The 25,677-nt window shown below is 54.4% G+C and overlaps 1 protein-coding gene across 1 annotated transcript in view; it reads right to left on the minus strand.

The window, feature by feature from the left end:
* TRABD2B (TraB domain containing 2B) overlaps nt 1-25,677 on the minus strand; it is a 198,313-nt gene that overhangs the window by 14,216 nt on the left and 158,420 nt on the right. Inside the window, exons 3-6 of the mRNA XM_036351374.1 lie at nt 21,264-21,410; nt 16,747-16,921; nt 3,639-3,729; nt 1,182-1,451 (exon numbers count right to left, since the gene is read on the minus strand). Coding sequence (XP_036207267.1) covers nt 1,182-1,451; nt 3,639-3,729; nt 16,747-16,921; nt 21,264-21,410 — 683 coding nt within the window. The remainder of the gene's footprint in view (nt 1-1,181; nt 1,452-3,638; nt 3,730-16,746; nt 16,922-21,263; nt 21,411-25,677) is intronic.

Consider the following 25,677-nt stretch of genomic DNA (forward strand, 5'->3'; position numbering starts at 1 on the left):
GAGTGGACTGGACTATGTCAACTGCATGTCGATGACTCAGACCTGGCTGCAGGAAGACCATGCCTGAATTGCGCAGCAGGCAGCTCCCGATTTCTGGGTGACCCCGACAAGCCCCCCGCCCCGGGCCTTGGTTCAACATCTGTAAATGCAGAGTTGGGTCTGCATTTTCCAAAGCGGCTCGGAAGAATCTCCAGTGCACATTCAACACGCGGCTCTCCGGGCCCCTGCACGTGCTGACACAGGGGGTCTGCAGTGGGACCTGGAATTTGTTTAACAAGGGCCCAGGGTGATTCTTTCTGGGGACTCTGAGGAGGTCCACAGGGAGACTCCTAGTCTCCGAGGGCCCACTGTGGAGGCACGATGCCCAGGGCACGGCTCCCAGAGAGAGAAGGTCTCTGCCTGTCACTAATGGTTACTCCCTGGGACATCCCGGGTGCCTCGGGGATGCTGTGCACCAAATATGAAGATTCTTGCCCCAAAGTGGAATCTAAGGAGACTGCGCTATACCGAGCCTGCAGAAGGAGGCGGGAAGACAGAAGGAGCTTCGGTGACAGCCAGGCAGATATGGTGCAGGGTGGTGGGAGGGGCACACAGGCAGAGGACAGGGAGGTATCAGTACAGTAGGGGGATTTCTGCACCTGCCCATTTTTAACAAGGTTTATCATGAACTCCCCAACCCCTGCTGAGAGAGAGTTCGCAGCCTCAGGGAGCCAGGCATCCTCTGCCATCTCTCTCTTGCAGCCTCCCTGCCACTGAGCCCTCCGGACACAGGGAGCTCACGGCCTTTGCTGTAGCCAGCCTGTTCCATTTTCTCCTGGCTCCCATGGAGCCCGCTCTGCACCCCAGGTGCATCCCAGGCAATCAAGGGCAAAGCAGACTTTTGCCCATGACACTTGAAGGAAGCTTCTAGTCCCTCACCTTTAAAATGACGAAAATTACACTTGCTCTCATTCTAAGAATAAAAATGAAAAATGAGATATGAGTGTGCTCTATAAGCCTGAAAGATGAACAGGAGGGTCCTTTGGGAATGGGGACAAGCCAGCCCTAAGGTTTCTGCTGGGCACGCCCCTGCCAGGCTTCCCAAGCAGGGCTTGTGGATGACAGTGTGCCTGGCTCCGAAGGGCCTGAGGCTGCCCAGAGAGATGCCCAGCTCCCGGCAGACCTGCCCCTCCCCAGCTCACCTGTCCTCGATGCGGACCCAGAGGTCATTGAACTGCCGCGGCCGCTGCTGCTTATTCTGCCTCTTGTGCCACTTGTTCTGCCGCCCAAACTCCTCCAGCTGGCTGAGGCTGTCGGGGAGCAGGAGGTGTGGGGATAGGGCTGGGTCCTCCTCCTCAGGCGGGGCGGTGGGGGTCACCGAGGGTGCTGCGGGGACGGCAGCAGGAGGGGTCACGGGGGCCGGGCTCGCTGAGGTCCTCTCGGATGGGGGTGCAGGGCTCCTGGCGGCAGGGCTGGAAAGGGCGACAGCTCATGAAGCTCACATGTTGCAGCATGTCATTCACGTGTGACAGGGGATGCAAATCAACGGGAGAGCTGTTGTGGCAAGAGAAGATGCTAGCATGCCCCTCCTGGGCCTGGTGAGGATAACCCAGGACAACCAGTGTCTGGGGCTGAGAGACGGAGCTTTGACTCATTCTTTCATTTAGCGATTTAATATATATTGCAGTTTTCTAGGAATGGGCAGAAGCAAATGAGCCTGGCTGTAGGGGGCGCGAACGCATCCACCTGGGTGTGTGTGATTCACATTCCCTACAGAGGTGCACACGGACACCCCTTAGCCTGGGCACATCCTCTGCACCTCTGCTTTTATTCTCTCCTGTCTGGGGCCCAAAGATAATTCCAAGGGGCCACCTGTCTCTGGGAGAAGGCTGGCCACGGTCTCGGGAACTGCAAAGGTTAGGTGGCACCCAGGGCGGCGAGCAGCCTGCACCCTCACTGCACTCCCGTGTGCACAGTGGGTGAGGGAGAGAAGGCCATCAGCTCCGCCTGTCCACCCCCAGCCCCCACGGCAACTCCAGATTCCCAGGGTCCAGGAGATGCCGCAGATGCTGGGGAGATAATTCAAAACAGGCAGACAAAAGGATGGATCCAGGAAGCACCTGTGGCCGAAGATGGCTTTTATTGTCGGGGCCTCCACAGCAGCCCTGCTCCTTCACCCCACCCGCAGGGTTTCAGTCTGCACGCAGAGACCCAGGCTGAGAGCCCCCGGAGCTGGGTCTGGGGTGGGGAGTGGGAGTGGGGAGGGGAGAAGGGGACCCTCCTCTAATGCCTGGGATCTAGATGAATAGGGGCTGAGGCAGCCTCTCCAGCCTGCCCCCTCCTCCACCCATCCCTACCCTGACCTCAGATACAATGAGCTTCAAGGGGAAGGGGGAGCTTGAAGAATACTTTGTCCCCAAGGCTCCCTTGTCCTTGCTCCTCAAACACAGGCTGGCCCAGGCCTAGGACCATCTGACTGTATTGTGCTTAGCTGTTCAGGAAGAACAGTCTTGTCAGCCTGGCTCAGAAGATGAGAAGAGGAAGGAGCCCAGAAAGTGTGCAGTCCACCGTAACTCCCAGATCGGACACAGGAGATGGTTAGGGGCTTAGGGAGGCCCTAGGGAGGCCATTTACAGGAGCTGTGTGCCCTTCTGCAGGTGACTTCACCTCTCTGGGCCTCAGGTTCCTCAATTTTAAGATGAGGATACTCAGAGTTTCTACCACACATGACAGTCATGAGGGTTCAGTGAGTTAGGAGTGCTTAGAGCCCGGTACACAGTGAGCTACTGCAAATATTAACTACGACCGTTCAGGCTTCTTTCGGACTCTGGGTCTTGTAACGTCACGGACAAGGGCCCAAATCACACTATGGTCACCCTTGTGGGCTGGTGAGGAGGGTTCTTTCATGAAGGTTGGGCGGAACATGGGCTGCATGGGACCCCTGAGTTCGAGGATCCTGTGATTGACGCCGGAGCTGCCCAGCATGCAGACACCTATGTGGTTCCATGCCTGGTGCTGGCACTAGGGGCCACACAGGGACCCAGCTGACCCCTGCCTTCGGGCAGCTCCTGGGAGGGACCCCCCACAGGAAGAGAGGATGCCATTATGTGGCTCTGTGAGTGGATTGGTGTGCTCTAGCAGGACAGTCGAGGCAATGGGCACAGCCAAGAGGCAGCACTGGGAAAAGTATGGCTGGGACACAGGAAAGAGGCTAAGCCACTGCTCACCCTGACTGTGGCCCCATCTCAGTTCAGAGCCCCAGCATTCCCCAAGTCCTCTAGGCAGCCACCCAGGCATCCGACAGAGCCCTTCTGTCCCACCTGATCACCAGTCTCCAAATCCTGAACAACTCTCAAAATTTAACCCTCCTCCCATTCCCACCACCTCTGCCAGGCCCGCCACTCTTCCCTCCAGCCAAGGCTGTGCTCCAGCCTCCTGTCCAGTCTCCCCACCTCCAGCCTAGCTTCTCCTCTCTTAGGTGCCTGGTCAAGGCCAGTGCCTACAAGGCCCCATCTCACCGGAGGCTTCTTCACAACCCTCGCCCAGGCCTGAACAGGGAGGCAGGGAGCAGCCCGCCATGTAGCCCACCGTCAGTCCTGGCCCATGGACCACCAGCAGTAAGCCAGCCAGCCCCACGGTGCAGATATCCCGCTGCTCACCTGTGGATGGTCTGCCCTGCGGGTGTGTGCTCCACCTCCAGCCCCGCCTGTCGGAGGACGTCAATGACTGTGTTGTTCCCCAGAAAGTGACCTGGAACACAAGAGACAAGTGGCTCAGCTGTATGCCAAGACACCAGTGACTTACACCGAAGCTGAGGCCCAGAGCAGTACGGCATGTTGGGAAGAGGTCCTGGTGCCACCCTGCCTGGATCCAAATCCTGGCTCTGGTTGTACCTTCCTGTGCCTCAGTCCCCGCCTCTGTAAAGTGGGCATGATTGTGATAGCAACCTCCAGAGTGGCTGTGAGGACCGCAGGAACAGTGCTGGCACGCAGTGAAGGCTCAGTGTGTCCCGTGGCATCGCTGTGCCTCATACCATGAAGCTGACCCAGCCCGGACTGTGCAGGTAGGGGCAACCTACAGCACTCCATTGGTGGTGGTGGTGAGGGTACATTTATGAGGCACTTGCTCCGGGGGCAGCCTGTGCTAGATGCTGAGAAGACAGGTCTAAATCACATAACCCACAGCCCAGCTGAGCCGACACCACCCTCCTTCGGTGGGACGCAGGCCTGAGGTCTGAGAACACAGTGAGGTTCCAGTTAGGAAGGTTAGAGAGGACTCTCGGGAGGCCGAGGGACTGTGGAGACAGTGGCTGCTGGAAGTTTGCACCCTGTTGAGCCCCTCTTGCTCCCTGGGCTTCAGTCTCCCCAACCTGGTCAGTGTGGGCAGAGTGGTGGTGGCCCCTGGCACCCCCACCTATGTGCCCACAGGCAGCTCCCTTCTGCTCGCCATTCATCCCGGAGCCTGGGGGAAATCCCTGCACGGTTACGGTAATTGCCTGTGACGGGTGGTGACAGGTGGGAAGCCGGAAGGTCAGCATGATGACAGCCCCAGGGAGGGCTGAGCACAGAGGGTGGACAGGCTGTTGGGGAAAGGAGAGACTCCAGCACACAGGAGGAAGCCAGGCTGGGGCTGCACCGTGGCTGGAGTAGAGGGTGAGTGAGCCCGTAGTCCTTCACTGGCTGGCCCTACACTCGCCAGCGATTTCCCCACCCAGCACTCTCTCTTGCCAGCCTGCCACAGTCCCTGAAACCCACCTCCGGGCCACTGCCTAAGATCACTGGGCTGGGACCCCCTACACTCACCCTGAGACCTTGAGCAAACCCATGAGGCTGGGATGCCCCCTTTCTCTCCATGTACAGGGACTGGGCTGCATGATACCTATGGCCTCCCCAGCTCTCAGATTCTGTGAGGAAGGCTTTGACTCCAGAGACCTTTATGAAAATGTGTTCTCCCTCCCTCCCTCGTTCCCTTTTTCCTCCCTTTCTCCATCCATCCAGCTGACAAACCCAGAGCAAGAGCATACCTAGAGCTGGACAGTGTGCACAGGTAGGGGCCTGTTCCCGGCACCCATAGTCTCAAGAATGAGGCTCTTTCGATCCACGCACCAACACTATGCTGAAGGAAGCTCACAGGAGGCATCTGATCCAACCTGGGATCAGGGCAGACTTCCTGGAGGTGGCATTGCTGGCTGAAGGATGGGATAAGAGTTAGCTAGGTGAGGATGGGAGTGGGTGGCACCGAAGAAAGGCTGTCCAGGTAAGGGGAATGGCATGTGTACAGACAAAGAGGTAAGTGAGGCACTTCTGGGGAGCCAGCTGCAGAAGACACATGGACAAAGCAGGTACGACAGGCCCTCCCAGGCTCGGGTCCCGACCCAGTGCTGTTGAGGACAGAGGACCCAGGTTCCTGCTAAGGCTGCGAGTCTCCACTCTAATCCTGAGCAAGTGGCTTCTCTGTGCCCAGCCTGTCTTCCTGACGGTCACATAGGCACGTCTCCCTCTGGCCACAGCTTCCTCTGGCCACCTGGGCAGCTCTAAAGCCCGAATAAGGCAGAGGCGGGAATGCCCTTCTGAGGAGCCCAGCGTGCACTCCCAGTGGATGGGCTGGGCTGGGCCCTGGCTGAGGCCACAGACTCATCCCCACTCTTGCTTGTCCCTCAGGTGTGCAGCCTCTGGGGCATCGGCTGCAGGAACTCCTTGCCAGCAGCTTTTGGAATCCACACTTGGCAGCAAAGCCAATCCCTTCCCGGCCTCCATGGAGACCCGTTTGAAGACCAGGTTTCCAGGCCCAACAGCGGTCCACCCAGAGGATTTCAGCGCCACCAGGGAAAACAGCCGCCTCGGGCTGCACAGGAGCAGCGTGAGTCTTCACTGAGGGCCTTGCGGCTGCTCCTGAAGCAGTATCCCTGGGGCTGGCACAGGGGCACTAGCAGGGGCCAGGCCTTACAGGATGCCCGCTGGACTCGGGGCATTTCCGGTAACTTTTCAGCGTCCAGTCGGTGCATCTATTCCCTCCACCGCAGCGGTTTCAGGCCCTAGTTATGCGGCTTAAGACCCCAAATAGAAGACTAGAGATACTTGGAGGAGTTGGAAGCAATCAGAACAGATGTTTTCAAATTGCCATGCCCTCCGTCTGTACGCCACCTTCACCCTCACCTCCTCCCTCTTGTCCCTCCCCTGCACGAGGCTGCTCTTTTTTTTTTTTTTTTGGTAACAATTTTTATTGATTTCAGAGAGGAAGGGAGAGGGAGAGAAAGAAACATCAAGAATCACTGACCGGGGGGATGAGGACACATTTGTAATACCTTAACCAATAAAGAAATTAAAAAAAAGAGAAAGAAATACCAACAACTTGACATACGTAAACTTGGCAAATTAAATAGAAATATTTCTTTAAAAAAAAAAAAAAGAATCATTGACCGGCTGCCTGCTGCATGCTCCACACTGGGGATCGAGCCCGCAACCCAGGCATGTGCCCTGACCTGGAATCGAACCCTGACCTCCTGGATCATAGGTTGACGCTCAACCACTGAGCCATGCTGGCCGGGCATGAGGCTGCTCCTTGCACAGCTCAGGAGGTGCCCTTCCCATGCAGGCTGTGCCCCAGGACCATACCATGCAAGCCATGCACTCCTGCCACCCCATCCCACCCCCTCTTTGGGACTTGGTTTCACAGGACCACACGACTCCGTTCCGCCCTGGTCCATGCTCCTCTCACTGCTCCCTGTCTGTCCTCTTAGTGGGGGTCCTCTTTCTCCTGTCCAATATATGTGGGGACCTTGGGTACCCTGTCCATGGACCTCTTTTCTTTTCACTTACGCACAGTTTGTGGACAAATCATCCACCATATGGTTTCAGTTACCAGGCAGTGCTGACCTCTGGAACTGCAGCCCCCGCTCAGACCCATCTGTCCAATGGCCTGCTGGAATCTGCACCTAACATCCCCCAGAGCCAACACACTCAGATGGGCCCTGGCTTGACTCCTTTCTCTTCCTCCTCATCCCCATCCATTCAGTCATCAGAATCCCCCTGATTTTACCGCCTAACCATGCTGGACTGAAATCACTGCCCACACCACTTGCCCTTGTCCCTGCCAGGCCACCATCCTCGCTGCAGCTGGGATGCTCTTCCCATACCCAGAGCTGCCTCTGTCAGAGCATGTTCCCAACAAGCTTCTGGATGGGAGACTGTGCAAGGACAGGGGACATACCTGATTCATCTTTGACCCAGGGCTGAGCCCAAGTCTGGCCCACAGTGGCGGCTTCATGATTGTTGAATGAATGAGTGACAAAAACTGCTACTCCATATCCTTTCCATGATCTCATCCAATCCCCAGGAGGCCTGAGCTCATGCTCCCCTCTGCTTGTAGCCTGGGCCGGCCCTTTGGTGTTGTTCATGCAGATTCCACCAATCCCAAGAGCTTGGCTCCTGAACCTGCCTCTGAGTCAGGGCCCAGTGCATGTTGTCCCCAGGGGCTGGCAGACAGGGCCTAGGCTTGCCTCCAAGACCAGAAGTCCTGAGACCAGCGCCACACCCACCCTGGAACCTGCAGGAAGGTGTGGACAGTTTCCAAAGGGGGCCCCGGTGTTGGGGGTTAGCCTGCATGGCTTGCCCAGGCTCCCGGGTCTCCTGGCCACTGCTCAGTGGCTCCTGCCAGCACTGACAGCTGTGCTCTGGCCAGCTCTCTGCAGGAAGGCACGTTCCATTTCATCTGCAGAGGCCACGTGAATGAGGAAAAAAGGGGAGAGAAGGAGAACAGTGAGGGATGGGGCCCACAGAGCCACAGACAGTGGGGGAGGCACACAGAGAGGCAGGGAGGGGACAGAGATACTCACAGGGACACAAGGAGCTCCAGGACGGAAAAGACAGTGGAGAGGAGGAGAGGGGGCCCAGGCCCAGGCAATGAGAGACATACAGCGACACAGACAATGGTGGGAGAGAAGGCAAAGGAAAGACACCTAGACAGAGAGTAAAAGATAGAAAGAGGCAAGGATGGGGAAGTCAGAGACAGAGAAAAAGGCTGAAAGAGGAAAGAGGAGAGAAGAGAAAGAGAACCCCGAAACGGAAACAAGGAGCATGGTGGAGGAGAGACTAATCCACTGAGGACATCAGGGAGGGCTTCCTGGAGGAGGGGCCCAGGTAGCCAGGACTCCCAGGATGGGATTCAGAGATGCAAGGAACAAAGGCCTGGAGGAAGATGAAAGGTCTTGAGAAGGTGGGGCTGCTTTGGTGTTGCCTTACTGACCCTGCAAGCCAGACTGCCACGTAAAGGGCATTTGTATACGAACGGGAAGGTGCCCTACTCTGAGCCGGCACAGTCCCACCGTGTTTTAGTGCAGAGAAAGGGCTCCTCTTTTCCCGGGCCCAAGCAGGCCTGTGCCAGGGCACGAGGCTCAGTGAGCAGAGCACAGGCTGGGCACTGCCCAACAGCCCCAATTTACCCTCCAACACAGAAAGACAGGGTGGGGCAGAGAGAAGAATCCTATTGCTGGGTTAGGACAGAAAACCTGGCTCAAGAGCCACCTGGTTGTGTGACCCTGGGCAGCTTCATTGTCTATGTGTCTCCATTTCCCCAAATGGTCCAGAGGTCCTCCCACCTCTATGACTTCATCATCTGACGACCTGAACACAACTACTACTTAGTGAGCCCCCTGGGGACACGAGGCTTTGCCAACATTGTTTCATTTCGTCCTCACGGCAGCCTTCGAGGTCCCCCAGTGTGTGAGGGGCCGGCACTTGCCCAGGTCACGCAGCTGGTAAGAGGCGCAGCGATGTCCTCACTCACCGCACATCCCTGCACGCTATTCTGAAGGACTGGCGGCTGCAAAGGATCCCGAGTTCATGTGTTGGGGGCAGGAAATTGTCAGAAACATGTGTACCGTCCAAGGTTCACCAGATCGGAGGGAAAGTGTGTGAGCGCTCAGCAAGAACAACCTGCCAATTAACAGGGTAATTTCAAGACGGCGTTGGGGGGCCGGGTGGAGGGGAGGACCAGATGTTCCCACAAAAGCTCCAAAGTAACACGGGCTCCCCTCGGCCAGCACACGTTTTCTCTCCCGTGAGTCCGCTGGGCTTCCAGTTTTCTCCTCCTGGAAGAGGAATCCCGAGCCCGTATTTATGTTCCGTCTGAAATTAATGCAAGGGAAACTTTCAAATGCTAATCTAGCTGCCAGGAGCAGCAGCCGGATGTCAAGCGACAGGGGTGTTTGTTTTCGTGAGGAAGTGTGACAGGAGGGCTGAATGGAGGGACCAGGGGAGGGACCGGCCACTGGGGGCCCCCAGGGGGCTTCTCATCTAGCAGAGCTTCCTTGCTCCTTCTCTGGGCCAGCCCAGGGCAGGGTGTGGGCTTGGACCAAGAGGACACCTCCTGCACTCAGTCTTGTGCCAGGACCTGAGATACATGTCCCCACTCTGAGGCGATCACAGGGTGGAGAGGAAACAGGTAGCATGAGACAGGCAATGAGGGAGGAATTCTAGGGACTATGTGGCTGAATGGGAAAGAGGCGGGACCCAGACTAGGGGATCAGCGAGGAGGGACTGCAGGCGAGTCAATGGAGGGGAAGAAGGAAAGGCCTTCCTAACATTGGGCATTGCACATGCATGGCCACAAAAGGAGAAGAGCGTGGCGTGCGCTGGCCACCAACAGTGGTTCTGGGTTGTTAGAACAGAAAGTGAAAGAGGAGGGGGGTAATGGCAAGGGTTGGGGCAGGAGGTATGAGTGGTGGCATTCTGAATCGAGGCAGGGTAAACGAATGAGGTAGGTTTTAGCTGGTTCCAAAGAATATTCCCCCAGGCAACTGTCCAACTCTGCAGGGAGTGAGTGCCTCGTCTCTGGGGGTGTGCAAGCAGAGAGTTAATGAGTGCTTGTCAGGCCAGTGCAGAGGGGATTCAGACACCCTACAGGGAGCTGGGGTTGGCTGGGTGGCACCCAATTCTGTCCCCTTTACTGTTTGCTCCTCTCTGGGGACTGTACTGTTAGAACTCAGGATGTCACAAATGGAAGAGCCCCGAGACTTCAGCTGGCAGTGCAGCTCTGCGCTTAATGATGCAAAGATGGATGGAAATACTGAGAAAAGCAACCCCCCTACCATTTTCCCAGCACTTGACTGTACCAAACACTTTGATTCATTTTCTCACTGACCTCACAACAGTCCCGCTGAGGCCAGCAGACGGTCACAGTGTCACGTAGGCAGAAAGGGCAGAGCTGAGTTTGCCTGTACTCACACACACACACAGACTGTGTCCATCTAGAGGGCACTTCTTGTCCAACCAAGGTGGGTCAGTTGGTTGAGCGTTGTCCCATGCACCAGGAGGTCACAGATCCGATTCCCTATCAGGGCACATGCCCGGGTTGCAGGCTTGATCCCCGGTAGGGGACGTGCAGGAGGTAGTCGATCAATGTTGCCCTCCCACATCAATGTTTCTCTCTCTCCCTTCCTCTCTCTGAAATAAATGAAAACATAATTCTTTAAAAAAGGGCACAGGGCAGGCTCCCTCTTGAGGCTGGAGCTGCTTCTGGGCTTTTGACACCTGTCTGGCAGTTGCCTAGATTGGGGGTTCCCTTCAGGACCTGTCCTAATTGTGCACTTCCTCTTAAAAGTATGCTCCTTCCCCAAGTCCACCCTCCAAGCCAACACTCTTGGTTCCTCCGAAATACCCAGGGTTTGAGCCTTCCATTGCCTTTGGACCAGATACTCCCTCAATCAGCACTGGGTTCAGAGGTGAGGACACAGGCCCTGGGGGTTTGACGCACCCTGAGGGCTGGAGCCAGCCCTGCTTTCTCCTTTCTCCAGCAGCCTTTACTGGGACCTCCCACAAGTCAGGCATGTGGCCTGCAGGGGGCAGTGCCCAGTCTAGGGCTCACCTCAGGCATGGTAACACCCTACAAGAGCCAGAGGCTCCCTTTCTAGAATCACAGCACCCAGGACCCCAGGAGAACTCCCTGTCGGCCAACGATGTGGACAGGGATGGGGCCTACCCACGCCTGAGCCTCACTGTCACTTGGAACTGAGACCAGTGGGCTTTCTCTGTAAGTCTCCCAGCTGAGTCCTCAGAGGTCACAGAGCCCTTCTGCACCCCCCATCCCCCCACCCCTCCTGGGATGGCCTTGCTTTCTCCTGTGTGGGTTCTGTCTTTGGAGGAACGTGGGCTCGGAGGGGCCAGGACCCTGAAATAATAACACAGAGCTCACATTCACCAAGGGATGGTGCTGCCCAGGGTCTGAGCTGCACCAGCACCAGCCCATGACTCCCGGCTCGCGTCACAGAGGGGAAATCTGCAGCTCAGAGAAGCCGGCCGCCCAGGCTGCTTCCTCTAAGTGCTGGGCTTCCAACTCCGAGCCTGGCTCTGAAGCCCATGCTCTCAATCTAGGACATGCTCTTCCCTCCTGCCTCGCCCACACGGGCTCAATAGAGCGCTGGACCTACGGCTGGCATTTCACCCATCCTGCTCACTGACGGCACAGCCTTGGAACTCAAGCCTGGCGTGAGGACCTCCGTTCTTCTAGACCAGGGGTGGGCAAACTTTGTGACGCGAGGGCCACAATGGGTTCTTCAACTGGACGGGAGGGCCGGAACAAAAGCATGGATGGAGTGTTTGTGTGAACTAATATAAATTCAAAGTAAACATCATTACATAAAAGGGTACGGTCTTTTTTTTTTTTTTTAGTTTTATTCATTTCAAACGGGCTGTAGTTTGCCCACGGCTGTTCTAGACTCTCCCCTGTTCCAGAGGGCAGGGCTGGCTCCTGTTAGGGACAAACTAGCAGATGGGATGTTCCTCTGGCTGGTTGGATGCCCTGCACAGGAACAGCGACTCTGGCCAAGGACTGCAGCCCAGAGTAGATATGCCATCTGCCAGATGTGCACATGGTGGGGCACAGGGTCCTGTGAAGCATGTCTGAAATTCTGAGACACTTCCAGACACTGTGGGCCTGCGCTCCAGCCTGGGGAGTGCGGCTGGCCAGGGGTGTTTGCCTGAGAGGGGAGAAAGCAGCTGGCGTGCACTGCCTCTTTGTTTCTAAGGTTGAAAAGACCCTACATGGGCCATGACTGCTCTTCTGTATCCAATCATGAGCTCTGAAGGGCTTCCTTCTGTTCCTGAGGCCACTGAGTAAAGAGCAAGGGGGGAAGGAAGTGGGTGTGAGTCTTGTCCTGAGGACGATGGGATGATGAAAGAATTCAGAAGTAGCTGGACCTGCATCCAGGAAACTTCAAGTGGTCTCACCTCCTCACTCTGCCTCCTTTCACTCAAACCTGTCAGGTATGTGTGGAATTGCTGAATGTTGGGGCTAGAAGGGATGTTAGTCCTCACCCTGTCTGGCGCCGGCCTGGAGACTGGGCGTGCTGGCTGTGGGGGTGCTCGGGGTAGCAGCTACAGCCCCTCTGTCTCTCAAGCTCAAACGGCCTGCCTTTTATCCTGCTTTCTGCCAGGACCTCTGCTTCCTGTGGGGGCAGGTGCCAGTAGCCCGACAAGAAGGAAGTTCCAGGTCCTGGAAGGCTCTTAGCTCCACACTCCTCCAAAGGAATCCAAGAGGGATTGAAGCAAACTAGGCCATAATGTTAGAATGCTATGCTGATAGACGATGGGATATTAGAACCACATGGTCCTAAAACAATAGGATGCTTGGGTCAAAGGACTTTGCAATGTCAGAAGTTAGAATTATTTTCAGATTACAGAGGGTTACAGAATGTGCGGTAACCTGTGGTAACCTCTGGCTCTCAGAGTTCGACATGAATGACCCTAGAGGTCTCCCTTGAGTCTGGCTATGTCTCCAGCCCAGCACTGCCAGTTCTGACATTACTCATGCTGTTCCAGGATGCAGGATGGTTGCACAAGTAAACACGTCCCGAGAAAGCCCAGTTCCCTGGAGCTAGGGACAAAATTGTCATTTTTGTCTACTGCGTGGGACTGAGACACCCCCGTCCCCACTCCCCGAGGCCTGGGGTCCAGCAGATGCCATGTGACTGAATGGAATGAACTTGGTTTTGGGTGATTTGGTCCTGGATGTCTTTATAGCACATTCCTAGGTGTTGGCAATCCTGAGGAGGTGTGTGCCTGCCCTGGAGTAGTTCATGTACAGTGGATGCTCACTGAGCAGGGGGTACTAGGATAAATTCAGGAAGCGGCCTGGAGGGCAGCATCCTCATGTGCACCCCAGCTGTTCAGTGTTGCTGTAGGAAATCTTACAACCTGTGTCTTGAGATCACTGCAGGTTCATGGGTCCTCATTGCCAGTCAGCATCGTCTGTGTTCTTGGCAGACAGAGCAGGTATGTGACAGGCATGTGCCCTAATCCTGATCCACAGCAGGCATCACTAATCAATCAGGGCCTCTTCTCTGCTGAGCTCTGATGTGTGTTATCATCCCACTTTACATCTTCCCACTCCAGGCAGCCACTACCAATCAATCACAGTTGGCCCATGCTATGAAATCTATTTAACTTCTGGTCCGTGTCAGTTCTTGTGGCCAATCTCGAATTTGTCGCAAATGTTCTCTTCTCTTCACACCAAGAATCTCCCATCTTCCTCCCTTTTCTCTGCAGATTACTTCACATTTTACTTTACAGAGTGGAGCTCTTGTGAGAAGCCATCAGTTGAGACCTCTCTTGCCTTCTAGCCTGCTGGCCTGCTCCCTCCTTCCCTTTGATTACAGGGGGAGGATGGTCTCCTCTCCTGAAGGCCACACCCTCTGTCTGAGCTCTGGTCACGCCCCTCCTGCCTTCTCAGAGCCCTGGGCCAGTCATTTGTTCCCACTCTCTCTCCTGTATCACCCTCCCTCTAATTCTAGTTTTTCCAGCATGTGTTAAATATGCTCAGTTCTCTCCTATCTGCAGAGAAGGTGGGTGGGATAATACAGTAACTAACTTTTTATTTTGCCAAGTAAGCACTTGAAAAGCCCCATTTGTCTTATATCACCATTATTTTTTCAAAAGAACAGTTAAACTTCAAACACAGCAGAAAAAAAAGATCATTTCAGACTAAAAGATAAGCCAGCAAATTGCATAAACTTTGCTAATAAAAAATTACCCAACTTGTACTTATTTTTCTCAGTTATTTGCAGATCAGAGGAAATCCAAAAACCCACCTAAGATCTTCGGGGGCCCTTCAGGGTCAGCTTGTCCCTCTGCAGGACCCTGGCAGTCAAGAATCTGACCTCCCCTCCCCAGGGCTGGCTCACTCCTCCACAGCAGCATCCTGGTTCCTTCCAGAACATTGATTTGCACACTCATCACAGCTACCTCCCCGAGAGGCAGGGCTTCCATCCAGGCCCCCAGACATCACCCAGGCCTGCTCAGAGTTTGCACACATGTCTGCCGCCCAACTACCCCTGAACCTGCTGAAGGGTTCTTCTGCTGGCCTCCAGAGAAGGCCAAATAGAAACATCACAGACATGAGGAGAGTATTCTTTTGTGAGGTGCACCAGCTAAAAAGACAACCTCCCCACAAAATGGTCAGCATTTCTGGAAGTGTCCAGGCGAGGGCACCTGCACAGGAGAAATGGCCTTGTGGAAGCCACTCACCCTTTCCGGGCCTTGGTTTTCATCTGGAAAATGTGTGTATTAACACCCATCTTGTGGTGTTACTGTGAAGATCAAAGGCAATGTAATCCAAGAGGATACACTGATGGCTGACACACAGTAGGGGTTTTATTATAAGAACCCCTCCACCCTGGTGCAGAGTTTTAGCCCTGTGATCTAAAATGAGTGTATCCAACATAATCATATGAGACGGGCATATTATCCCCATTTTACAAAGGAGAGGCTGAGGCCCATGGAGGTGAGATGGCTTTCCCAGGCTCACTTAGCGGACAGAGGTAGAGCCACACTTTACACCCAGGCATCCTGACTCCAAAGCCCTGACCCTTTGGCCCAACTCCCCCTGTGGAGCAGCACAGAGGAGGGGCCAGTCTGCCATCAGCACTGGAAAGGTCTGAATAGGCACTGGGCGGGGTGTAGGGAGTTGGAGGGGAGGGGCTGGCACTGGGTGGAAGGGCAGGCACAAGTGCCACTACCCACCTCCTTTCTTAGCTTGCATGGCCCCTCCCCAGTGCTCCAGAGCCTGGTGCCTTCAGGGCCTCCACTGGCTTCTGAGGTTAGCCTGTGGCAGAACCACAGCAGGGGCCTGGCTCAGACACCTGGCAAGGTTGGGCTAGCATTGGGTGGGTGTCTTATAATTATGTTTCTGTCTCCCAAGCTATTTCTTGGGACAGCCAATGAAACTGGTTCTGGGAGACCTATGCATGGGCAGACACACACGTGGGAGGTGGCTAGGCATATCTCCAGTGGCACAGACCCTCCCGTCCTTCCTCCCGCAGCCTTGGGGGCCCTGTGCCTTCTTTGAGGATGGACAGAGGATGGATAACATGAGTAGGACTGACTTAGGTCCCCAGGGCCCAATGATATGGGAAGGCCTGAGATGAAACCACAGAGGCACCCAGACAGAGTTCGTGGCCTTAAAGAGACTGTCCCAGAGGTCCTATGTGTCTGAGGCCATCATGTGCCTCTCCTCATCCATGTGCTGAGGGCTGCAGAGGAGGGAACACAGGCACAGACAGACGCACCCTAGCTCTTGCCCTTCAAGTATATGGGATTGAATGGCAGGAGCAGGAGGCAGGGGGAAGGCGGACCTCAAACAGTGGACATGTCCCGTAACGAAATCAGGACCCTTCCAGGTTAGACCGACTGCTCAACTTGGTCTAACTCAGCCTGCCCCAGGAAGACCCTGTGTGGGAAACAGTCCAGCGAAGGGAGGGGTGAGAGGGCAGTGGCTGTGAGTGCTCACCAGGCCTCTTGCTTAATTCTCATGAAACAGAAGATGAATTTCATCAACCCAAACCATGGTAACATGAAAAAATATATGTTTGTTGTAGCTCTGGAGCAAAAGCTGACTACTAAAGGAGGCAAATGCAACCTCCTGGTCCCAACGTGGACACCACTGTCATCAGCAGTGCCAGCACAGAGACAGGAAGAAAGAATTTGGAGAAGAAGAGGGATGGGGGGGAAGGAACAGGGAGAGACGCTGAGCAAGCCCTGCATCTGGACATTGGGACTTCGCTTTGCACAAAGAGGCCAGAGCCCCCAGACGAAGCATCCAGTTCATGGTCCACATTGGGATAATACATCTTGTCGTAATTGTCATGATGATGATCATGATAATGATCATGATAATGGTAGCCACCACTGTGAGTTCTTACTACTAGTATATGCCAGGCTATTTAAATGTTGTCACTAATTTCTATAACTCTTTTCCAAGACAGATATTTTCAATTCATCGAATAGTTATTGCTATAACTCATAAAGGAGGACTTGAGCCTCTGAAAAATTACCATCCAGAGGTCATGCAGCCTGGACGGGGCTGGGGCTGAGATCTGGAGGCAGGACTGGGGCATACCAGAGCCCACCTCTGCTCACTAGGTCACATGGTCCTGGCTCTGCTGGAGGTGGGGGATCCAAGGCTGGACTGGGTAGTGGGAGCTAGCTCAGTTCTGGGCTCTCGACATGGCCTCCTGGGACATAAAGGGGCCACAGAAGCTGTCCTGGCCTTGGCCGGGGCCACCCCCTTTACCACGGGGACTATAATGAAAAAACTCTTGACTAGAAGGATGAGAACCACTTTGGGTCCCAGCTCTGCTAAGCACATTGTAGCTTTCCCTGCCCCATTGCGGGCCTCAGCTTTTCCCTTTATGAAGCAGAGATCAGGAAAGGGTTTAGCAAATCTCCCAGCCCTTAGGAATTCTGAAAATAATCCCTTCCCCACTCCGGCCCAAACCTGCTCCGAAGGCAAAGAAGCAGATCTTGTCTTCGTTCTCCTGAAGCAGCGCCATGACCCTCCTCCCCATGCGCTCGTTCCGCTTGTAGATGAGCTCCTGGCGGAAGTAGCTGTCGATCTCCTGGGCTGTCACCTGCTCGTGCGGCGGGAGTGTCGTGTTGATAAAGTTGGGCAGCTGTAAAGGTAAGACAGAGGCTGCCTTCAGTTCTTTCTGGAGCAAGGTGGGCTTCAAACACACACACAGCCCAGGTGGGCGAGCAACTTACCTTTCTTATGTCCCCACAGTGGGCTATATGTTTTTCATCAGTTCCCAAACCCTTTGAGATGAGTGTGGTTATTCCAGCTTTATAAGTGAAGAAAGCAAGAATGGAAAGGTCCAGAGACATGTGCAAAGGCACATAGCTAGCAAAGAGGCTGAGCCAGGAAAAGAGTCCAGACTGCTGCCCTCCCACATGTACCCTTCCGTGTCTCTGCCTTGTTGAACCTCAGCTTCCAGGCACTGAGGTCCCGGGAGGCGGCCCGAGCTCAGCTGCTTCACTGCCCTCCCTTCGGCAGCCTGGCACTGGCACATCCGGGAAATTCTGTTCAGCAAGCAGGTGTGGATGGTCAGCTGAGCTGCCTGGTGTAGCAGAAAGGCCATAGGGTATGGGCTTTAGGCCCTGTTCTGACACTGTGTGACTTTGGCCAAGTTACTTAACTCGCCTGAGCCTCAGTTTCCTCATTTGTAAGATGGGGCTGACAATGTTTTCTGGGGGTTACATGAGATGACGGCTGCTCTATGAGCCACGTTCAGCCCACTCCACCCTGCAGAGATGAGAGCAGGGGTCCTAACTTGGGTTTTCCCAATGCCTGAGCCTTGGTTGGCCACTGTCTATTGCCACCACTATCTCTCCACCCCCAGCTCCATCACTTCCTGGGACATAACCAAACTCCTCCATCCTTCTTAGAAACTTCAATTCTAAGACATGGCTTTCTCCCATAATGGTGGCCTGTTTAGCAACCTGGCCTGGAACTATCACGATTTCTCAGCTCTGGGCCCACTGTCCACACCCAGCCACGTGACCTGGGGCCAGCATCACTGACATGTTCTTGAACTAGGCAGAGAGCAACTTGAGTTCAGGGGCAGAGCCTTTATCAATGCCTGGAACAGAAGAGGTGTCCAGAAAAGGGTTCTGGAACTTTGAACATAGAGCTGTGCTGTCCTTCCTGACCACATGGCCTTCTGCTGCATTCTTCCATTCCCAGCAAGCTGTCTTTCCATTTGGGTGGCGGGTCCAGGTGTCCTGCACCGTGGCCTGCAACATGTTGGTGTGACTTAGAGGACGCCATGGCCATGGAGGAAAGAGAACAGACTTTCCCTTTCCCACACCTGTCAACCTCCACGCTGTTGCTCACGGCATGTCTTCCTCCTGGTGTCTCTTCTTCCATTTCTCTGTCTTCACTAACCCAGGCCTAAAGCACAGGCCACGAGCCCAGCTGACTGATGGACTAGCTAGATGGAGAGTCTGGCACCAGAAGACTAATTTCCTGCAGGTTTTAGCCCCCAGAAGAATCATGTGGCCCAGCCACATGGCTTCTAGAGCCACTGACGAGTTGTCAACACTCTTTCTGAGGAGAATGAAGGCATCAAGAGAGGCTGAACCCTGAGGGACTTGGAGAAGGCCGAACATCTGTCTCTGATATCTGCTGGCCAAGGACCAGTGTGCTCCTCAGGGCGAGAGGGGAGGGGCTGCTTTGCCAGAAAGGCCTGGCTTGTTGTTCTAGGCTGAGCAGGACAATGCTATGGCTGGTGTCTCCTATAGAATTGTAGGTAGCAGCCATGCCAGTGTCCCATAGGCTGGTGCCCACAGGCTTTTGGGCAAATGGATAAATAAAGAAATGGAGTTCTTACTACATCCCCTACTGTGGAAGGGATGATTGGCAGCCCTGACAGCACAGGCCACACTTAGATTTGCTGCAGCCACAAGAAAGGCAACCCTGCAGGCTTCCAAGTGGAGGGGAATACAGAGAGCTGGGACCCAGAGGGGTTATTTCTGGAAGCATGGCCCTCTCAGGCTTCTCTTCATTCCTTGAACATGGGAAAGAATGTAAGACACTGTTGTACCAACACACACATATTTGTTCATACAGTGAATGAGTGGATGGTTGAATGAGCTGAGAGGCAGTAGAGTTATGGTGATATGAATATGGGTCCAGAAGTCAGATAGCCAGGACAACTTGGGCTGGATCCCTCTTCTGTCACTTTCCTGCTGGGCGGCTCTATAACTAGCAAGTGACTTGACCTCTCTGAGACTCAGTTTCGAAATTGGTAACATGAAGGTAATATTTTTATTGTCCATACGCAGACACTTTTGGGAGTGAAAGCTCATATATAATTAAGAGTCAGAATAACTACCAGGTGTGGGGCAGTCTTCCCTAACCATGTACCTGGAATATCCTGGAAAAAACCAAGACATGTTCACTTTGTTAGTTGCCTCCTGTGGCTCCCCAACCCCTCGACATCCTCTCAGACACAGATCCCACAGTGTTCTCATGGGCAAGTCTGACTCCCCACTGGGCTGCAAGCTCCACCCATGGCAACAGACCCAGTCTGAGGATGCTCTATGGCCCCCTAGCTCGATATAGCGTTGGACCAGTGGGAGTTCTCAGAAGGTGTCTGTTGGATGAATGGGGTGAAGAAAAAGGATGAGGCCATTGGGGCCTCTGATGCATGAAGACAGCACTCAACTGTCAGACCTGACCCCATCCGGGTCATGGGTCAGGGGAGCCCACACTGAGGTCACACGCACAGTCTCACCCCCCCACCCCCCATCTCAGACCCATTGCTCTAGCGCCCTGGGGGTCTGACGTATCCTCTTTAATATCTTATCATGTGTCCTGCACTTAAATTTGTCACAGAAGATTTAGGATCTTCCAAAAAGTCTAATGACATCATTAATTTGCTCCCATCCACACCCAGGCTCAACACAGGACCCACAGGACCCACCCTTGGCATTGAGCAAAGGCTCATCAGCATGAAACAGGCAGAGACTGTTGGCAGCCACTGGGCAGCCCAGGGAACTTGGGTGCCTCAGCCAACTCCTTTGCAGCTTTGACGTTCAACTTGCTGACTCTTGTCCTTGTTAAATGTTCTTTAGCTTCCTAAGGACTGAATGGAGATTCGCTTTTCCGCACATGCACACTCTTGGTCAGCAAGCAGAGGAGGCCTTCCTGGTTCTCTGAAGGCTCTGAAGGCCATCTCTTCGTCAGCTCCGTCTCTGCCCCTGCCTAAGCTACGCTTACTGTGGCCTCTGCCATCACAGCTCCATGCCCCAGGCTAGTCGTACGAAGCTGACATTTAGTTGTGACTTCTTTTGTGTCATGCACTGTGCTATGCATTTTCCAAAACTGATCTTACTTAATCCCTACAATGACATAGGCAGCCCACCCGCCAGAGATAGATCACAGAAAATCTGAGCTTGCCATCTCCTGAGGCCACCCCAGTCCCCCCTCCCTCAGCTTAGTGTCAGCCACAGCCTGGTGAGGCTCTGTCCTGCATGCCCCTCCCCCCAGCCCGGCCACACCATAGCCTGGACATCTCAGGTGGTGACCAGGTCCCCTCTGCAACACAGCTCTGTCTGCTCAGGGCCCACCAGCCTCTCCCTAACAGAGGACGCAGGGCAGGGCTCTGTCACAAAGGGAATGGCTGGTGGGATGCCTATGAGCCTAGTGGTATCACAGTTCTCTCCTCCTTCCTTCTTCACCATGATAGTCAGAGCTCTCAGAATCTGAGCCTCCTGTGGCCAGGTCTCTGGATCCCTTCTCCCTCCTTCTCTACACCAAACCATGCACAATGTGTGTCTTACTACAGTCGTTCATGCACCAGTTGCTCACCGATGCACGCTTGTGCCAGGCCCTGTGCTGGCACTGGGACCGAGAGATGAGCACCACGCCCTTGCTCTCAGGAGCGCTGGCTCCAGTGGGGTGGTGCACGGGCAGAATGACACAGACTAGGCCCCAGCTGTGCCTCCAATGTAAACTCTCACCCTTCTCCTGGTAGAGCCATGCTCAGCCTCTCGAGGTCCCACCCACTGTCTGCCCAGCCTATGGGTGGTTTTTCCTTTAGGCTTTAAAACAAGGTAGAATGCTCTGGGCTAGACTCCAGCCCACGCTCTGAGTCTGAGTAACTGTGGGCTTTCTCTCCCTGGGCTTTAATTTCACTACATGCTGAACTGGACACCCTGTTCTTCCAGGCTAAGCTTCCCGGGTCTACACACATTAGGCTCAAATACTGCTCTTCATAACCTGATAACCCAACAGATAATGAGTGGTGTGGCCTTGGGCAAGTCTCCTCCCCTCTTTGAGCCTCAGTTTCCCCATAGAATGGGGATCCCAATAGCTCCTGCTTACCATGGTTGGAGAAAAGATTGTGCTTGGCACACAGTAGGTGTCTAATAAATGCCAGGCGGGTTCACATGGGCCTGGCCTTGGGAACTAGTGATGCAGAGGCTGTCAGGGCTGGAGGAGGGGAACCTCACCTGTGACGTGTCGTGGTTGAAGATGACGGCATTGAGGTCCCCGCAGTTGTAGTGCTTGATGAGGTCCTCCGTGGTGTAGGGCGCCTGCAGGCTCCCAGCCCGCACACTCTCGTGCTGCAGCAGGGTCTGGTTCAGGGCAAACAGCACCTGGGCAGAGGGAAGAAAGAGAAATAAGCGCTGTGCTCAGGGACCTGGCTGAGGTCCCCGACACCTCCAGGACTGGCGGTGCTCCCTCTGGACTTTGGGGCAACAGGCCCTGAAACAGAGAAGGTGTGTGGGGCCGGCACCAGCTGGCGCAGTCTGAGCGTTTCCACATTTCCCGCTCCTTACTCACCGGCCTCTGAACACGTGCAGCCTGCTCCCGTCCCCAGCCCTCTGCCCACACCGTCCCCACTCCTGCGAAAAATATTAACATCTTTTTTTAAAAAAATGTTTTTTAAAAATTGATTCTAGAGAGAGGGGAAGAGAAAGTGAGGCGGGGGTGGGGGGGGGCATTGATCTGCCGCCTCCTGCATGCCCCCCACCAAGATCAAGCAGCCAGCAACCCGGGCATGTGCCCTGACCACCTCTCGATGCATCGGACGATGCTCAACCAACTGCGCCACACTGACCATGGTTGAGTATTAACATCTTATCTAATGATGTGACAAAATGAGAACCCTAATTGTGTCTGGGTTTTGGAATGATGGGTAAGTTTTCCTTTGGGCTCTTCTTTTCCTGTGTTTAGGAAAGTTCTAGAATGGGCACAGACTCACTTTGTACTCGGGAGCACCTCCCAAACAAAGCAAACAAACAAATGACTAAAACAAGCTTAGATATCAAGGCCTAACCCAAATGCCACCTGCTCCAGAAGCCATCCTTACACCAGGCAAAGGCCTAGGAGCTGGGCCCCCAGAGCTGACCCATGCCCCCCAGGTCAGACACATTCACACGTGTTTCCTCAAGGGCCTCTATGCTGGGCCCTGGGGACATCGCTGTTACCCAGGCAAACCTGCCAGGCACCGGGACCACTTGGAGTGCTACCGAATATCAGATGCCCAGCTCCCACCCCTGGAATTGGAATCTAAGGTGGAGCCAGGATGTGGGTTTTAACAGGCTCCCTGGAACTTCTCCACAGCCCAATGGCTCCTGGTGTTTGAGGACCAGGGGTCTAATGGAACGTGGCCCATCTGAGGTCTGAGAGCCCTGAGACATGATCTAAAAGGTCCCCTTTTAGATGGGAAATGGAGACCCATGAGGGGAAGGGACTTGCTCAGTTTCACACAGTGACTGTATCCCCGACTCCCTTGGCCAACAAATAGGAGGAGCCAGACATTATTTAAGTTATTTGGCACAGATATAGGGAAAAACTTGTTGCATGTCTTGTGCAAAACATCAGGAGGTGATCTTGGGCTACCTGGCCCATCAGTCCTCAGGCCCTGCTTATTCTGTTTGCAGTGTGTGGGATGACAGTCCCCCAGCCTCTTGATACACACCAATTCAGGCCCAGGCATCTCTCACTGGGTCCACTGCATTAGCCACTCCCATGCTGTCCATACAAACCCTTCCCCTCCCCTCCCCTCCCATCCCATGCCCTCCCCTCCCCTCCCCTCCCCTCCCCTCCCCTCCCATCTAGCCCATTTTCTTCTGCCACCGTCATCTTTTAAAAGCACAAATCTGATGGTCTCCTCTTTCTTGCTCAAAACTTTCCTGGGTGTCTCCTGCCCTCACATAAAGGCCTAGCTCTTCAAGAGAGTCTGCAAGGCAGTAACCTGGACCCTGCTGTGGTCAATGACTATGTTTTCTACCCAGCCCTTGTGTCCTCAAGTGCTCAACTATGCAGTCATCTCTGTGCCCTGTACATGCTATTTCCTGTGCATTCCACCTCTATTCTCCACTTGCAAATTCAGACTTGGCTGTATAGGCTCAGCTCAGATATCTCCTCCACGAAACTTCTCTGAGCCTCCCCGCCCCCCCCCCGCCCCCCCCCCCCCATGGGACTCTCAAGGTCTCCTTGAATCCATGCCCTTGTCCCCAGAACTCAGTAGCTCCCTCCCATTCTGATTCTGGACTTGCCCTATAGCCAATGGTATGTTAGTAACTAGTTCAAGTAGCGGCCTGAAAAGCTCTAATGTGCTTCTGCTGCCTCTTACTCCTCCACTACTGCCCGGAAGGCGGCCCAGGCTAGTCTGCGGGGGGTGAGACATGGAGGGCAGAGCCACATTGCTTCAGTTGTCCCACCAAGACCATCCTCACCCAGCCAACAGACATGCAAGCAAGCCCAGCAGAGCCCACTTGCAACTGGGCCCAGATAGCTGAGCAAACACTCACCGCCGTCGTCACACAGCACAGTTGTGGCGACATGTTCCTCCATGTTTTCCTCCACTACGGCGTGAACATGAGAATGTAATGCTGTCTCTCCCAATAGGCTATGAACTTCTTGAAGACAGGAAGTGCCCCTTACGCATTTTGTGTTTGTAATACTCAACATGGGACCTGGAAAAGACAGCATGCTACCCCACCCTTTCCTTAGCACTTTGATAGCTGCTGTGGTCACTTCATAGTTCAAGGCTGCTTGGTAATCCCTCAAACTAGCCCCTAGAATGTTGGCACCCTGTCTGCATTTGGGGCACACCATAACCACCTGGCAGAAGTACCCACCAAGTGTTGTCACTACATGGCTCCAGACAGAAAAGCTCATGCAATAGGTACACAGAATCTGCCCAAAATACTGTCATGGGCATTGGGACCAAGCTGTGCTTGTTAGATCAGCTCCACCCATCCCCTCCCACAGTTGTTTCTGGCGGTGAGGAGAGCTGGATTGAGCTTGGATGCAGCAGCCCAGGCTGCTCCCCCTTAATGAGCTGGCTGGAGATGAGGTCAGACCCCACCACCCCACCTCTGGGCCTTCTCCAGGCTCTGGCCACTACCCCTGCAATCCGATCTGCGGCCACCTGGTGCAGGGTGTTGATGGCAGCATGGTGGCTGGGGATGGATCGCAGGAGGCAGTGGACCTGTTGCTGAGGACATTGCTAAGGCAACAGGCACTTCCTCCCACATGGCACATGCCTTGGATGAAAGCATCCGTGTCAAGCTGGAACGCTCTGCTTTCCTCCTCTGGGGGCTGAGACACACAGACCTCCTGTGACCACACCCTGTTGCTGCACACACCTGCCTGGTGCTTCTCAGCGTAGGCCTGGCCGAGCACCACTTGGCCTGTGATGAGGTCATCTGCCCAGGCACCCACAAGACACGCCTGGAGGAGAAATGGCTCCCTTGGACCTTCTTAGCCACACGAAGTCATTTCCTCAGTCACACGGCCCTCACGGAGCCTGGAGGTACTCTAGTGAGTTAAGCACTTACAATCTGCAGGGGGCGAAGAACAATTCTGGCAGTAGAAAGTGCTGGCTAAATGCTGGCTAAATGACACTTGGAAGAACAGAGTTAGACCTTAACTTTTCTTGATTGGAGCTGGATGGGACCCTGGATGTCATCAGGTCCAGTGGTTTTCCAAACCTTTTTTAGCCATGGGATCCCTTCTTTGTTGTTATTGTTTTCCAGAGGAATCTTACTTGGAATTCAAAATGTGGAGCAGATAAAAATAGAAACTTCCCTGATTGACATAAGGGTGGCAGGCTGGAACCTGAAGTCCTGCTATTTCAATGTCCTCTGCAGCACAGACTCCCAAAGCTTCTCCATGGAACGCATGGGTGCCCTGGAGCCCAGTTTGAGAACCACTGATCATCCCATGCCTTCAACACATAGAAGAGAAGAGGAGATAGGAGCCCAAAGTGGGCAGGATGGGGCTCACCCAAGGCCACACTGTGAGCTGGGGTGGAGTGGGCTCACACCCCACTCTCCTGACACCCAGCCCGGGGTGCTATGCAGTCCCTTTGGACCTCTGGGGCAGGATTTCCAGCTGTCCATTGGCACAGTCCACGTTCATCCTGCACACATGGCCACACCCATGTTCTTTCTGGAGCCTTGTGGAATAGCCAGAAATGGCCAGGAAGTATTTATTATTAGCTTGTTACAAATAGAAAACTGAGGCCAGATCACTGAGAGGCATCCAGCGGAGTATGGTGGGCTGGGACTGAAACCTGAGCCTGTCATCTAGAGACTCCCCCTACTCTGGGTGGGGTTTGGTGCTTCCCTTGGTCTTGGCACTTATCCCACTGAAGTGTCCTCTTCAGATCATCCCCTTTGCTCTGCTTGTCTAGGCCAAGAGCTCTGCAAGGGCAGGAAGCCTGCCCCTCTGTTCACTGTTGAATTGCAGACATTCAGGAACTGCTTCAGGTAGAAGGAGGCCGACCCTGAATCCTGGGCCCTTTCCCCCAAACCTCCCACCTCGGATCCACCCTTTGCCACTTACGAAGCAGTCCTCACCAAGCCATTATTAGGATCACAATGTTTACTGAGCACTTATTATGTATCA

Source organism: Myotis myotis, unplaced genomic scaffold (genome assembly GCF_014108235.1).
Source record: "Myotis myotis isolate mMyoMyo1 unplaced genomic scaffold, mMyoMyo1.p scaffold_m19_p_2, whole genome shotgun sequence".
NCBI classification, from domain to species: domain Eukaryota; kingdom Metazoa; phylum Chordata; class Mammalia; order Chiroptera; family Vespertilionidae; genus Myotis; species Myotis myotis.